The sequence below is a fragment of the Morus notabilis genome, unplaced genomic scaffold, assembly GCF_000414095.1.
Source record: "Morus notabilis unplaced genomic scaffold, ASM41409v2 Scaffold527, whole genome shotgun sequence".
NCBI lineage: Eukaryota > Viridiplantae > Streptophyta > Magnoliopsida > Rosales > Moraceae > Morus > Morus notabilis.
Genome location: NW_010366048.1, coordinates 16,337 through 32,611, shown reverse-complemented (window position 1 = coordinate 32,611; position 16,275 = coordinate 16,337). Strand labels below are relative to the sequence as shown.

The 16,275-nt window shown below is 35.2% G+C and overlaps 2 protein-coding genes and 1 pseudogene across 2 annotated transcripts; all 3 read right to left on the bottom strand.

Annotated features, from left to right (window-relative positions):
• Positions 1-295: 295 nt before the first annotated feature.
• On the bottom strand, positions 296-2,642 carry LOC21387937 (1-aminocyclopropane-1-carboxylate oxidase homolog 1). Its single transcript, XM_010109320.2, has 2 exons — positions 1,630-2,642; positions 296-740 (listed from the first exon to the last, which is right to left on the bottom strand). Exons 1-2 carry the CDS (start codon positions 2,452-2,454, stop codon positions 492-494), a joined length of 1,074 nt encoding a protein of 357 aa, XP_010107622.1. The 5' UTR covers positions 2,455-2,642; the 3' UTR covers positions 296-491.
• Positions 2,643-3,896: 1,254 nt separating this feature from the next.
• Positions 3,897-6,610, bottom strand: LOC21387936 (annotated as a pseudogene).
• Positions 6,611-7,904: 1,294 nt separating this feature from the next.
• LOC21387935 (1-aminocyclopropane-1-carboxylate oxidase homolog 4) lies at positions 7,905-10,566 on the bottom strand. The gene is made up of 2 exons (XM_024173008.1): positions 9,653-10,566; positions 7,905-8,269 (listed from the first exon to the last, which is right to left on the bottom strand). The coding sequence occupies exons 1-2, from the start codon at positions 10,487-10,489 to the stop codon at positions 8,021-8,023; spliced, it is 1,086 nt and encodes a 361-aa protein (XP_024028776.1). The 5' UTR covers positions 10,490-10,566; the 3' UTR covers positions 7,905-8,020.
• Positions 10,567-16,275: the final 5,709 nt, after the last annotated feature.

The following is a 16,275-nucleotide window of genomic DNA, read 5'->3' as shown; positions in this document are numbered from 1 at the left end:
ACACCCTTTCAATGTGTTTTCGCTTGTTTAGTTGAGAATATGAATGATAATAATCATAACATCAAGAAAGCTTATACAACTGTTTTTTTTTTTTTCCTTCATGCATGATTGGTTTGCGTATTATATTTTTATACAATCGTTCTTCAAATTCTCCGCTTAATATTAAGCTCTCAAATGATTTACCGTCTCCTTTGAGCATTACCACTTGCACAAGGTTTGTTTTCTTCTACAAATTTTATTTTCTTGGTAAGAAAAATGATTAGCTTTTGGTCAAATCACTTGACAATTCATAGTCAGTAGAAATTGAAAGAATTTGTGCACGGACAATACTCTCACTAAATTCAGACATGTTAGGTCAAGATCGCCCAACAAAATAGATAGATACACAAATACAATAGTCCAATTTTTCTTTGCATTTGTCAAAACTCACGAGTGTTGAAGCACAGAAATAACCATGTGTTCACAATATTCCTTTACATGGTATAAAGTATTCACAGCCTAAAGTAATTTCTCAAAGGCTTGCCATCCAACTCCCTAGAGAAGAACTTCTGTATGAACTCCGGGTACTTAAACTGCCGGTAGGCTGCCGGTTTCTCCAGCGATATCAGCTCTGGCAGTGGACCAAACATCCTCTTTCTATCACCCGGGTTCAAAAAAACCGCAATAGAAACTCGCGGTTCTTGGCATGAATTGGCCGACACTCTGTGCTCCACGCTTTTGTACTCATCATTTGACATAATCTAAATAATCAAAAATGAAAGAAATTCATCAACACTTTTCGTCATAATGTCTGAATTAGTCAACAATTTCCTAAGCATAGTTATTTCATACTAGGATTTATTTCATTCAGTCAAAAACTTTTGCTCTATAGTACCTAGAGTCTAGTTACGACACTAATCTTGGTTCGCAAGTTTATCATATCATTTTAAAATATCAGGCTGTTTCATTAAAGTAATTCACGACAGTAATTCTGAAACTATAAAGGTTCACATATATATTTTGGTTTCGTTAATTTCACCGATTCGAGTTTTCAGTTTTAAGTTTTTATAGTTAAAAACTCTACGTCATATCTAACTTTTTTATTGCAGTTAAAAATTCTTAAAAAATATTACACTTCAACTCAGAATTAAAAACTCAAATCTAGGCATTTGTAATTCCAATACTGAAGCTCGCTGGTAATTGAATTTGCGGCACTAATGCCGGAAATTTTCTTCCAGCATATTATGTTAAGAGCCCAAAAAATTTAGACAACGTCTCATTTAGTCCTTTTATGTTAAGAGGTTAAAACTTTAATGGAAAGTGATTGATATGACTAGCTAAGAACTTGAAGTTAAAAAAAAAAAAAATTTAAAACATTTGGTTTCATTTTAACCCAATTGTTTTCCTGAAGTTTTGTAATTCCAATACTGAAGCTCGCTGGTAATTGAATTTGCGGCACTAATGCCGGAAATTTTCTTCCAGCATATTATGTTAAGAGCCCAAAAAATTTAGACAACGTCTCATTTAGTCCTTTTATGTTAAGAGGTTAAAACTTTAATGGAAAGTGATTGATATGACTAGCTAAGAACTTGAAGTTAAAAAAAAAAAAAATTTAAAATCATTGGTTATCATTTAATCCAAGTAGTTTACCTGAAGTAAATCTCCGATGTTGACAACAAGAGCCCCTGGGACAGGCTCAACATCAACCCAGACCCCACCGTAATTAACCTGCAACCCACCCACTTTGTCCTGTATCAACACGGTTAAAACCCCCGGATCGGCATGAGTTGCGAGCCCAATCGTCCGATCAGGTTCAGGGCAATAAGGATAGTAGTGGCCCGCCAATGTCCTCCCTTCCAAACACGTCATCTCCCTAAACCTCCCCGCAGGGAGCCCCAGCCCTTCCCCAACAAAATCCAGTAACAAACCTCCCAGCCTCAAAACCTCCCGGTCCCACTCCGCCACCGCGCCAGCGCAGACCTCCGGCACCTGCCCCGGCTCCGGCTGAATGGGGCCCAGCCTCACCTGCAGCGTGTCGCGCCAGCTGGCGGCCTTCGATTTGAACAGATCAACATTGGAGAGGTACGAAACTCCCGTCCCCATCTCCCTCCGGTAGAACCGCGATCGGATCTCCGGCGGAAGTTCGTGGAAGGCTTTGAGGGCCTCGATCGTGCGGTCGAGGGTCTCCAGCGGAATCCCGTGGTTGACGACCTGGAAGAAGCCGAAATCCCTGGCGGCGCGGCTCACCTGCTCGACGACGGCGGCGCGCCGATGATCGGAATCAGAACCGGAGAGGTCGACGACGGGAATGGACACGTAGCGGTCGGCGGATGAGGGTTTGAGGTCGGATAAGGTTTCGGGAGGGTGGCAGAATATGAGGGGAATGGAGTTGAGGCCGGAGTCGAGGAGGCCTTTGACGCCGGTCCTTGATTCGTCGAATTGCTTGAGCTCCTTTATTCTGTCGTAGTCGGCCATGGCCGCCGTGGATGTCGTTTTGGGGGTGTTTGTGTGAGAGCTTCTGACTTTTTGTGGGAATGGTATGAAATTGGTTTGGGATAGAGAACTGGAAGTAGATACGACCGGTTAGACTTGGTAGGCTGAAGCTGAACATCTTTTTCCCCCAAAAAAAAAAACAATTAAATAAATACAAATTGGCTCATATCAACGTATACGTCATACGTGTTTGTTTATCCGGGGAATTTATCGCGGAATGTATATTATTCTAGTTCAAAACGTTTAATTTTTAAATTATGTACGTGTAAAACAGTTTATAAAATTTTATTTTTATCGTCTTATTGTGTTATGTTTAGTTAACCGTATTAGAGGATTGTGTTGTATAAAAATACATTAAATAATATTTAGTGTGATTATTACATTGTATAAATTAGTGTAAATGGTGAATTTTAAATTACATACGTGTAAAATTGTTTATAAAATTTTATTTTTATTGACTTATTGTGGTATGTTTAGTTGACTGTATTAGAGTAAAAATACATTAAATAGCGTTTAGTTTGACTATTACATTGTATAGCTTAATGTAAATGATGAATCAATACAGTTTATGTTGTATTACAGTTCTTTTTTTTAGTTCGCCCATAAATATTAATTAAGAATAAGCAATAAAAACTCGTACACACGTGTATTTTAAGCTATATATATATATATATATTTTATAACATTTGACTAGCCTCTCGAAGAGCCTGTTATAAATGACTCCATGTTTGGGCTTCAGAAATGAAAAAAAATACTCCATGTTTTATGTAAATAGTGAATTAATATTCAGAAAAAAATAGTGAATTAATATGTACATTTATATTTAAATAATATCAAACAGGTGAATTTATTTTTAAAACTGATATCGGCCTGCTGATATCAGTTTTAAAAAGGTGACAACAAATATTAACGAGAATTATTGCCAATATAACAAGGCCAGTACTATATTTTACATTAGCAATATTTTACACTAAACCGTTTAATTCCACGAATATCCCTGGTTGATAATGTTTCTGCTTTCGTACTCCACCTACTATATTGTATATTCTATATTCAGGGGAATGACACATTTTCATTGTGCCAACCTTAATTTGTAGATGCATTGCACATTTTTGCAGTAGTACTATTGAAATATAAGTGGGAAATAGCTAAATAGCTAGATTTATACTATTTGCTCATGATATGTTGGCCCGTTTGAATTAATCATAAAGTAATTTTTCAATGTTTTTCCATCCAATTTCTTGGTGAAGTGCCTTCGTATGAAATCTGAGACTATAAGCGGACGTTTGGTTCACGAATTCAAAACCATAATTCAGAATCATTCTCAATTTACGTGTATTTTTTGTGAGAGAAAACATTGTAACGAGCTACGAACCATGATTCAAATCATGACACGAATCCTCATAACAAATACCCTATAATTGTTAGCTTATAGCTGGTTTATCAAACGATATCAGCACTGGTAAAGGGCCATACATTTCCTCTCTTTTCCCCGGGTTCAAGAAAACTCCAATAGATACTCGTGGTTCTTCGAATTGATTGGCCACCACTCTATGCTTTACACTCTTGATTTCATCGTTGGACATAATCTGTCACGTACCAAATATATGTTAGAGATAAAATGAACCTTCCTTCTGTAATGAAAATTGGAAAGCATAGTGGGACAGGGACAGAAAATACGTGAAGCAAATCTCCAATGTTGATAACAAGAGCTCCAGGGACTGGTTTAACATCAATCCAGAGCCCACCAGACTTCATCTCCAACCCACCCAAGTGGTTCTGTAACAACATGGTTAACACTCCTGCCGGGGGATTTTCTCGAGAGAACTCATGAGATCACAACACGTGTTAAGAAATCACTGAAAATAGAATATGAGATCTAGACTGATTCATTGACCGAGTCTTAGAAATCAAGGGAGAACACGACCTTGATTGAGGTAACGAGACTGAGACCGAGATAAGGTCAACGGAAGACTATGTCGCAACGAGACCGAGATATATCGAGATCGAGAAGATAATGAGGGTGACTTGAGTCAAAGGGAGAATCTCCATATAGTGACACACGCTCCACTATCCCCATAATTAATGCGTCCAACCCGGACATGACGTGTGTAAAGCGAATAACGGATGGAAAGCGACCTTTCCTAGGGAGGGAAAATCTTCAAAGGTTTTCCAAAGGAGGAATGTAGAAGGAGAAACCCTAGAGTAAATGGAATGAAAACGTGTCATGATCAGGATGGATCAAAAATATTCATCTGATCATGACATGTGTCGTATAAATAGAAAATGATGAAAATAAAAAGGGAGACTATCCCTAGAGAATAAAAAAGGGGACACTATTCTATTTCTTATTCTTTGTCTTAATTCTCTCATTCTAGACCTTTTATATATATATATATATTCGTCTGACTTGAGCATCAGAGTGTCTTTTGCAGAACAACCCCTGGCACCCACCAGTAGAGGAGTGAGTGAAGGACGACGAGGAAGGAGATTTGACCACCAGAAGTTGATGTTGTTAGGTAAGTGACTCAAATTTGTTTTTAAAAAATTACTATTTTGTGTTTTTAAGTAAGTTATTATTTTCAATTTTTAAGCAATGACTATTTTATGATTTATTAAGAGTCTATAAATAAGTATTTTGTGTAAGTTTTTATGTGTGTGTTCAGGGAAAAGTGTAAAAACATAGTGTCTCTTTTTGAAAGAGAGAGAGAAAAAAGTGAGGAGAGAGATAGACAAAGGTGCGAGCAGTTTTGGGTAGGGAGAGAAAATGAAAAAATTTATGGAATATGTAATTCTAAAACTGTTAATGAATTTTTTTTTTCTTTTATGAATATAGAAATTTTTTTTGAACTATCTCTATCTTCTCTATTTTTTATTATTTTTATTTCAATTTATTTTCTGGCGCGTGCGTGTGAGGGTGTGTTTATGTTTGGGAATCCGCACAAACAACTCCCGGGTGCATGTGAGACTTAAACCCCACCGTCGGATCAGGCTGTGGACACCAACTTCCTCTCCTCTAGGCACGTCAACTACTTGAACCACCCCTCAGACAATCCCAGCCCTTCCTCCAACAACCCCACAACCACCTCACCCAACCGCAAAACCTCCCGGTCCAACTCCTCCATCGCATCCCTGCAAATTTCGGGGATTTTCTCCGTCACATGCTGGTCAGGCTTAGGCGCCAGCCTTAGTGAAAGCGAGTCCCGCCAGTCTGCCGATTGTTACAAGTTGAAGTTTTGACCTGTACGCGAAGCCGTCGCTCCAATCCCCGCCGTAGAGCCTCTCGCCTTTGTCTCCGCCGGCTGCTCCCGAAAAGCCTTCACTGCGTCGACCCCGCGGTCAAGAATGGCCGGCAGGATGCCATGGAAGAGGCCGACCTCCCTTGCGGCGCGGCTCAGCTGCTCGACGATGGCGGTGTGCCGGTCGGAGTCGAAGCTGGAGAGGTCGACGACGGGAGGGGAGATGTTTTGGACTTTCGAGTCGGGCTTGATGTACGATAGAGTGCTCGTCGGGTGATGGAAGAGGCGTGGGATGGAGGTTATGCCGGAGTCGATGAGGCCTTTGACTCCTGTTTTTCTGTCGTGGAACTGCTTCAGTTCTTTTGGCTATGTCGTAGTTTTCCTCGTCACTGTTCACTATTGTCGTTTTGATCATTATGTTATTGATCTGGTTAATTGGCTATTCTGACACAAATAATTAGAAGAAATGTAAATGCCAGGCTTAGTTGCTAGTGCTCGTAATTAAATCCGTATTAGCCTATTAGGTGGTTTTTTTGGCCATGTTTATTATTAATTTAATTATTATATTATTATTGGCTAACTGCGTTATTCACGTGTAAGCACTAAGAACATGGGATTTGAATTAGCACATGAGTATTTTAGTATGAAATTCAGTGCTTTTAAATTCGTTGGATTAAATTTTGAGATGGAAAGCAAAAGCAATAGAATCATATAATCCATTTCTATATAAAATTTGATTCTAGCTTTTAACATGAACATGATTGATGTAGAATCTGATGCTCCATGGTCATCTTTTCACGTGTTCCCCAAGCTCCTCATGAACACATGTTGGGGACATCTCTGTTTTGTTGGGCATTTTAACCTTTGCACACCGTAAATGCAATTATATTGCGGTTCATTGCCTTCTTTGGACAGATTTGAACCCGTTCTTTTGGTTGATTTGAATTTAAAATTTAGTGGTTTTTTTGGCCATGTTTATTATTAATTTAATTATTATATTATTATTATTGGCTAACTGCGTTATTCACTTGTAAGCACTAAGAACATGGGATTTGAATTAGCACATGAGTATTTTAGTATGAAATTCAGTGCTTTTAAATTCGTTGGATTAAATTTTGAGATGGAAAGCAAAAGCAATAGAATCATATAATCCATTTCTATATAAAATTTGATTCTAGCTTTTAACATGAACATGATTGATGTAGAATCTGATGCTCCCATGGTCATCTTTTCACGTGTTCCCCAAGCTCCTCATGAACACATGTTGGGGACATCTCTGTTTTGTTGGGCATTTTAACCTTTGCACACCGTAAATGCAATTATATTGCGGTTCATTGCCTTCTTTGGACAGCTTTGAACCCGTTCTTTTCGTTGATTCGAATTTAAAATTTGAGTTTTGCTACAGTAAAAAGTTCTCAGAAACAGTCATATTTAACTTTTTTACTACAGTAAAAAGCTCTCACACAACATCACATCCTAACTCGAATTAAAAACTCAAATTAACGAACCGAACGAGCCCTTCCGAATCTGTTACCGTTTGAAGTCAACCTCCCCCTTTTTATTATCTCTTAGCATACGTGGCTAACTGGCTACTGACGAACTTGGCTTAGCTTTATAAGAAAATTCACCGTTTCATTTCATACAATATATATCTCTATATATGATTATACATGATTCTGTCAGTGGATATCATTGTTTTAATAGTCTGATATTATAATAAATTAGATAATTGTGAATAATAAAATATTAATATGACGTTATAATAATTTAAATAGTTGATGAAAAAAATTAATAGTAATTGTGAGATTGAATTCTTGTCACACCACATTATTAAACTTTTATATTTAATGGATAACTACAAACAAAAATATAATAATTAATAATATTTTAATGTCCGTTTCGTTCATACTTCAAACTTTAAACTCATAATTTGGATTCAAAGTTTAAATTTTGAGGGAGAATATATTAGCAGGGACTTTAATTATTCAAATTTTTTGTGCGCAAACACTTTTCTCTATTGAAATTTAAATCTGGTCACCGAAACAGAGCAAGAGACTGCTTTTATAAACATGAGGAATTAATTATGATAGAAATGTCGGGAAAGATTATTATCATGGGGAAATATGCATTGGTGAAAAATATCAGATGTATTTCTTTGGTTCATCATGTTTCTGCTTTCTTTATCGCCTGCTATTTATGGAATCGGGAGATTTTATTCTGCTGCATAAGCGTTCGAAGATGCATACATATATTTTAGCAGTATTTATGGAAAATAACTAGATTAATCTATTCTATCTGCTGATACAAATTCAAATCCTAAAGAAATTTTTCAATGATTTGCCATCCAATTCCTTAGTGAAGAACCTTCGCATGAACTCTGAGAATGTGAACTGTTGATACGCCGCTGGTTTGTTGGACGATATCAGCTCTGGCAAAGGGCCATATGTCTCCTCTCTTTTTCCAGGGTTTAAGAAAACTCCAATAGACACTCGTGGTTCTTCCGATTGATTGGCCACTACTCTATGCTCCACGCTCTTATATTGATCGTTAGTCATAATCTGTATGTTTGAAAAAGAAAAAAAAAAAAAAACGAAATTTATAAAAAATAAGTCCACGTGTCAAGCAGACAGAAAAAATAATGCTAGTATTTCTCTTATTCTAATTACGTTAATATTCACATTGTGGCAATACGGATCATAGCTCGGGATGTAATTCATATTCATGCAATAGTACTGAATAAGTTGTTCATTTCTTCTGTACATACACACACATTTTATGAGGCCAAGTGACAACTAACTACGTACATGGTGAAACTTTAGTTCTAGTATTTCTTAATAATTAACTATTTATAAAATTTTATTCAGTGTTTAACAACATTTATAGGTAGTGCGTATATACATTAGCAAAGAAGAAATAATGTTCAGGAAAAAAATATATTAATTCGCAAAAAAAAAAAAAAAAAAAGTTTAGGAAAAAATATAGTAAGAATTTTTTAACATTATTTCAAACACTTGCCCAAAGGTATACATACATAGTAGTGTAGTGGTAAATATGCACGTTACATGTGATAAGCAAATACTGAACTCAAGCATGGCCGAGAGTTTCAAAGATATGGTGGCGTAGCTCACGGCTAAGGATGTTCATATTCATAATCATGATTTAACCGTAGTTGGTAAAAAAGAGATGGAAAATAAAAGAACAACGGTTTTTTTTTTTTTTTTTTTTTTTTTTTTTTTTTTTTAAAGAACGAGGAAATTAAAAAGATATAAAAAGAAAAAGTAAGCAACGTACCTAATTTTTAACTGGAAGCATATAAGAGAAAAAAAAAAAAAAAACTAAAAATATAAAACAATTTTTTTAACGTGTGTCCCCATCTGCCCTGGCATAGATCTATTACTATTGAGGCCGACTCATCATATTATTAATTGTCCTTATATTAAGATATTTTCAGGATTGGAAAACTATGAGTCCGTTTAGAATTGGTTCTAAAATGATTTTATTTTTTATATAAAAAATGAAATATAAACGTTTTCAATCTCAGACAGAAATCATTTTTAAAAATGCGTTCGGTAATTTTATCAAGAGATTATTTTCAGTATAAAAAAAACTGATTAATGTATCTCTCTCTCTTGAGAAGAGAAAATGAAAATAAAAAATAAAAACGACTAAAAGTCGTTTTTTATTTCTCTCTCATTTTACAATAAACTAAAAAATTATTTTTATTTCTGTTTTTTGTCTTTATTACACCAAACGTTATTTTAAAAACGTTTTCATTTTTTTTATCAAAAAATGTAAAAAATAAAAACAGAATTAATTCTAAACACGGTTAATTACTCGACTTCTATTTATGAAAAGAAAGGCAAAATATTTTAAAAAAACAAAAAACAAAAAACAAAAAATAAAGAAAGGAAAAATAATAAAAAAAAAAACAAATAAATAACCTGAAGTAGATCTCCAACGTTGATAACAATTGCTCCAGGGACAGGTTTAACATCCACCCATTGCCCACCGGTCTTAACCTGCAACCCACCCATGTGATCTTGCAGCAACACCGTCAAAACTCCAGGATCAGCATGCGAAGCAAGCCCCACCGTCAGATCAGGCTGAGGACAGCGCGGGTAGTAGTGGCCCACCATAATCCTTCCCTCTAAACACGTCAACTCCCTGTACCTGCCCGCACGCAATCCCAGCCCTTCCTCCAACAGTTCCATAACCACCGCTCCCAACCTTATCACCTCCCCGTCCCACTCCACAAGCGCCTCCCTACACACCTCGGGCAATTCTCCCGTCACCGGCGGGTCAGGCCCAAGCCTCACGGTCAGCGTGTCGCGCCAGCTGGCGGCCTTCGATTGGTAGAGGTCCACGTTCGACATGTACGTCACGCCGGCGCCGGCATCCCTCCGGTACAGCCTCGCCTTCACCTCCGCCGGTCCCTCGTGGAAGGCCTTCACGGCGGCGATCGTACGGTCGAGCTTAGCCGCCGGAATCCCGTGGTTGACTATCTGAAAGAAGCCGTGCTCCCTGGCGGCGCGGGTCACCTTGTCGACGACCTCGGCCCGCCGAGGAGGGGAGCCGAAGCCGGCGAGGTTGATTACAGGTATCGATACGGGTCGGGCTTTCGGGTCTGGTTTGAGGTCGGATAAGGTCTCCGGCGGGTGGACGAAGATGGGTGGGATTGTGTTGAGGCCGGAGTCAACGAGACCTTTGACTCCGGTCTTAGTGTCATCGAATCGTTTTAGCTCTTTGGCTCTGCTGTACAACTCTTCGTGGTCGGTCATGGTCGTTCGTTGTTAATATTTTTGTGCTCTCTGTATCTGTATCTGTAGATTAGTGTCTACTTATAAGTTATTTGATTATTTCGTTATAGTATTTTTTCTCATAAAAAATATACATAAATTAAAAATAATTTTAATTTTATAATTTTAATTTATGAATCAAACTTCTCTTTAATATCTTAATCTATAAACTAAATTTCTCCGTAATTATTTAGAGAACTTTCTTTGTAGGGAGGATTTCTATATAAAATATATATAATAGGAAAAAATAACGGTATTGATTACAGGCTTGTATGAGATGGGTTAGGGTCAAGACGTCGGTTTCCGTTGGGTTGGAGTAGTTCTACACGTAACGCCTAGTGAGTTAAAGACAAGTGTGGATTATTTTGTCAATGATCCGTGCTCAAAAGTCACAAGTAATACTAAGGTCTGTTTGTTTGGTTAATTCAAATTTTAATTCAAGTTTTTGTTATAATCTTTAATCTCATAAAACTTTAAATTTAATTTTTTTGATAATATTTTATCTTACATAAATTTACTTTTTAACTCAAATTCTTTAACTTAAACGAGCAAAAAGGAGAAAGATTCTGGCGAAGAGCATGACTATTACACTCTGTTTGGTAAGATGGAAAGAAAATAGGAGGAAAAAAAAACTATAATGCATAAAAAATTATAATGATAAAAAAGATTTTGATTTTCTCTTACTTGTTTGGTATGATAGGAAAGAAAGAAAATGAATCTACCTTCTCTTGTTTGGTATTAGAAGTGAAACTAAAGAGATGGAAAATTATTATTGGTGTAATTACTTTTTTGCCCAAATATTTTTTATTTATATTCTTTTCTAATAAAAGTATAAATTATACAGTATTAAACATCAAATTAACTCAAAAAATTCATGTAACTTAAACATATATTCCATCTATATTATGTATATATACACACACATGTGAAATTTTCCACAAAACAAAAACCTTTTATGTATACAATGCACATATATTACCAATGCAATGCTGATGATATTATGGCTTGATTAATATTGGAATTATTGTGACGAAAAATGGTAGCTGAATTTTTTTTTTGAAAAAAAAGAAATATTTTTAACATATTTGTCGTTATTATAATATATGCGCCAATCTGATTTCTCTCATTTCTCTCTTTCAAATTTTTGTCTGCAATTGATAAGATAATTATTGAAAAATGGTTTATCATTTCTTGGTATAAAACCCCAAAATCATATCTCTACTATGAATCAAAGTTTTCTTTTGATGGCTTACTATGAATCAAATTTTTATCCAAAAAAAAAGCGCCAACTTTTGGAGTCAATTTTGGATGAAAAATGAGGATAATTTAGTAATTTGACTTCATTTAGGTAGTTATCCACATTTTCCTTCTTAAAATCCTCACTTTTGGAGATATTAAATATGGTAGGACCCACCAATCACAATTTTCTTTCAATTTTCTTTTCCTTCTCAATTTTTTTCTACCAAACAAGCTAATTTACTAATTTCTATCCCAAAATTCTTCTGGCATTTTCTTTCCTTCCACTTTTCATTCATACCAAACACACTATTAGGAAGTACCTTAAGACTCTAGAAAACGACAAGGAGGTGGGCTTGTTACAAAATCTCAAATCAACTAATAAAATTAATACAACTGTTGAACTTAGACAAATAATTCGAATTAAACGAACAAATAAACATTGTGATGCTTGAGTTCATCCCTTGGGCTGAACATTGGTGGTTGGTTATTCGGGTGCTAGGGTGATCCAGTTGCTCTAAGCGGGTCGAGAAAATTGCATAATTCATCCTTAAGAATGTGAAATCTGAATTTTTATCTATTATTCTTAATTAATATCCTTTTACTAGTATTGCTATTTAACTAAAAAAGTTATTAATTAAAAATAAATAGTAAAAATCTTGACTCATATATTTTTAAGAGGTATTTATCTCTTTTCTTCTCAAGTGTTCCGGGTACTCGAACACTCCGATGCCCAATACATCGGTGTTTGGATGCTCTAAAAATCATGCGATAGAAATGCCATATCATAAATATATTTCTATTATTGTAAACCTTCCACCCAACAGCAGCCCTAGTTTTCCAGAGTAACATGTCGAATGAAGGGATTAACACAAACAAATTGTGATTCTAACACAAAAAATGTAAAATAATACTCTACTAATTAAATATTATATAATATATATCCATAGTTTATTTTTGGTTTTGATACCTAACTAGTGAATGGGATTAACACAAACAAATTGATAAATTGGAGATTAAATTAATTAGGATATTTAAAAAGTCAGGACTAAAATGAAATTGACACTATAATTTAAGGTTGATTTACGCAATTAACCCTATTATGTCCCATCAAAGTAAGTCATGCAAAGTAAAAATGGCTTGTTCGGTAGCCTGCTTCTTGGTGGCTGGGCGCTGCTCAAAACTTATCTTCCCAACGTTGCATTTGGATGCTACTGTAGTTTGTCATTGGGGCTTGTTCATTTGCACCTAAATTTTAAAAAAATTTAAATTTAAGTTATAATTTTATTTAAATTTATGTTTTTTTATAAATTTGAGTTTGAATTTGAGTTTTAACTTGAGTTTGGAGTTAAAATCTAAATTCAAGTTTCCCTTTCAATTCAAGTTTTTAAATTCAAACTCAAGTTAATGAACAATATTTTTTCTATTTTTCAAAATGCCATAATTTTTTCATTTTAATTTTGATTGAGATGATTTTTTTTTCTATGCGTTCACAACGAAGAGAAGAATAACACCCCACCTATATACCCTATCAAAATTTTTTATCATCATTGAGTTTTTATTAAAATACTATTTAAATACAAATTTAAGTTTTGACCCATCCAAACACAAACTCAAATAGATTCTCAATTCAAACCATAACTCAAAATGTGCACATCCAAACACAAACTCAAATTAAAGTTCCAACTCAAACCATACTCAAATATACCTTAACTCAAATCAAGATCTAAACTCAAGTCACCCTAACTCAAAAAATGCAAATAAATAAGCCCCGGATCTTTAAGATAAAATGACCAAAATGTCCCTTTTAGCAGTTTTTTTAATTGATCTCAAATCATGGTAAATGAATTATCAAAGTAAATTTCTAATTGTTATGGGTTTGTTTCTATTTGAAATCGTATTCAATTATGTGAAAGCAACTTTTTTTAGTTTTCATCAATTGTTTTAAATCGAGGACTCTAAATTCATTGGATTCATTGTCGACGGCTCCTTTGTCATTAGATCACCAAAGTCTTTTTCGTTTCGCAGATTTGAGTTTTTAATTCGAGCTGAGATGCGATATTTTTTGAGAGTTTTTAACTATAAAAATTTAGAACTGAAAATTCGAATTGATAAAATGAACGAGACACAACTTTCTTGACCTTCCAGTATACATGGCCGTATGACTTTAAGTCATTTGTGTTTTTGATAAACAATGGCATGGGCAAAGTCAATGCAATCCATTTTGTGAGGGGGCATTCCTTTTGATAAACAATGCATTCCTCAATGAGAGTTGTTTGAGGCCCTTTGGTATTTTCTACCTACCCATCTGTGTTAGTTTCAGAAATAGATATCCTTTTATTGGAGGTCGTTCGAGGTTTCTATTTTTTTATGTATGATTATTTTTTTCTCGTGCCTTTTATGTCGAATAGGTTTCTAATAATAAGAAATTTTGGCTCCACTTATGATCGAATAAGCTGATATAATAGGCATTACCATGAGAAGAGCTTCTTATTTGAATCGATGACTTACACCTTAACATGGCATTACTAATCCATCAGTGAGTTGTGAAAGAACATATTTGATTCAATTCCTTTGTATTTAGTCTATATCCATAATAGATTGATTTTATTTCTCAATAATTACACTTGAAAACATAAAGACAAAGAGATGCACACCAATATTGTTTTAAGTTCCATTATCATACACCATACTAATTCAATGACATATTAATATTTATAAATGATATAAAAATCTTCTTAGTTGATTTTTCAATTTTAGGTTTATTTTTTTATTTCAATTTTTTTTTTAATTTCCTAGCACAAGTCATATACCAGTACATGAATGTTACTCCCATATACTCTTATTATTATTATTATTATTATTATTATTATTATTATTATTTTTCTATAAATTGAATATAGTCTAACTAAGAGGAGGTTTGAAAACAAGCAAAAAAGAAAAAAAAATTTGGAAAAAAAAATCTTTAATTATAAAACTACAAAGGAAAAAAAAAAGAAAAGGGGGAAAGTGTGCATGATCCTGAGAGAGATGTACATAACGTCAACAAGTCGTGCCAATCCATCGTCGTAACCAATGTTGATCGATCACCTAAGAGGAATAAAAAATTTGGAATTTTATATATGCCACGAAATGTAATCTTCATGAGTAGAAACAAAAATTGTATTATAAGCAAGTGTGTACGTAATTGTCAATTTACATTTAACTATAACAAGCACTACAATATTACCAACATCATTTTCATTGCCAACAAGATGAACTGTGATATCTAGTGACAAAACTTCCTTGCTATGTATTGCTAATGAGCTGGCGCAGCGGTTTTTAAGATAAAGAAAAAATATTCAAGATCATTCTAACACTGTGACGTGATTATCAATTTATTGATGGCATTTTTAAAAATTCCCCTTACTCTAAATATGATAATCATTGTCTTTAAAATTGTCATTATTCTTATAATCTTGAATCTGATCCTATCATTAATCAAGCCAGTCATAGAACTCGAATTAATGTAAACGATATTATCATCATCATTAGAATCCTTATAATTAGATGAACTCTCTTCAACTTCAACCAGCTGGGAATTAACAACAAGAATATTGTCATGATTAATAATTTAAATTTTACTGCCAGTATATATCATTTATATGTGATGTCATCAAAAATTTTCAAGAGCAATTACAAACGGAGTACTCACAAATTCAGATTGCTTTGAGGAATGTTAAGTTTGCTTCATGTGCGGTTGTTCCATCAAAGTCTCCTTGCTTTTCTCCTTCATCTTTTATTTTTCATACAGATTTTATTTAAACGACGATTTGAGATGGCATATCCAATCAATTTAGTAGAACAAATCACAAACAAAAGAATTCCACCACAAAACTATCTGACAAATTAAGGATTGGTAAGATCAACATTGTTACACCATGGTCGACCATTCAAGCCACCCACTTTTGTCGTACGCGTCAAGAGCTCCAAAAGTCAGGACAAATCCCTGATGTCGAGAACTAACAGTTAGGGAGATGTCTCTAGGTTGAGGAGCGCTCTTGGAGTCGAGAAGTGCTGAAGGTCCTCTCAAGGCCTTTGCGTCGTTGAAGTCGAGAAGTATGCTAAAAGCCCTTTGAAACCTCTGCGTCGAGGAGTCAAGGTGTTGGAGTCGAGAAGTGCTCAAGGTCCTCTCAAGGCCTTTGCGTCGTTGAAGTCGAGAAGTCTACTAAAGGCTCTTTGAAGCCTCTGCGTCGAGGAGTCAGGAATTAGATCAGACCAGAAGCAGTCCAGTCAAATCCAGCAGCGGTCTTGTCAACTCGAAAAGAGAAGTATTGATCCGACTGCTACTGCAGGAGTCAGGAAATCAGGTGGCAGACAGGAAGGATCAGCCGCGTTTCCCGGAGCAGTCATCATGAAAACTCACCTACCCTCACGCGGATCAAGGACAGAAGATGGCTTCCTCCTTGGTAATGGGGAATACGTATTCACATGTAAAGGCCTATAAATAGAGCCAAGAAAACTGGGAGAGGGGGTAGACACCATTGGTATTA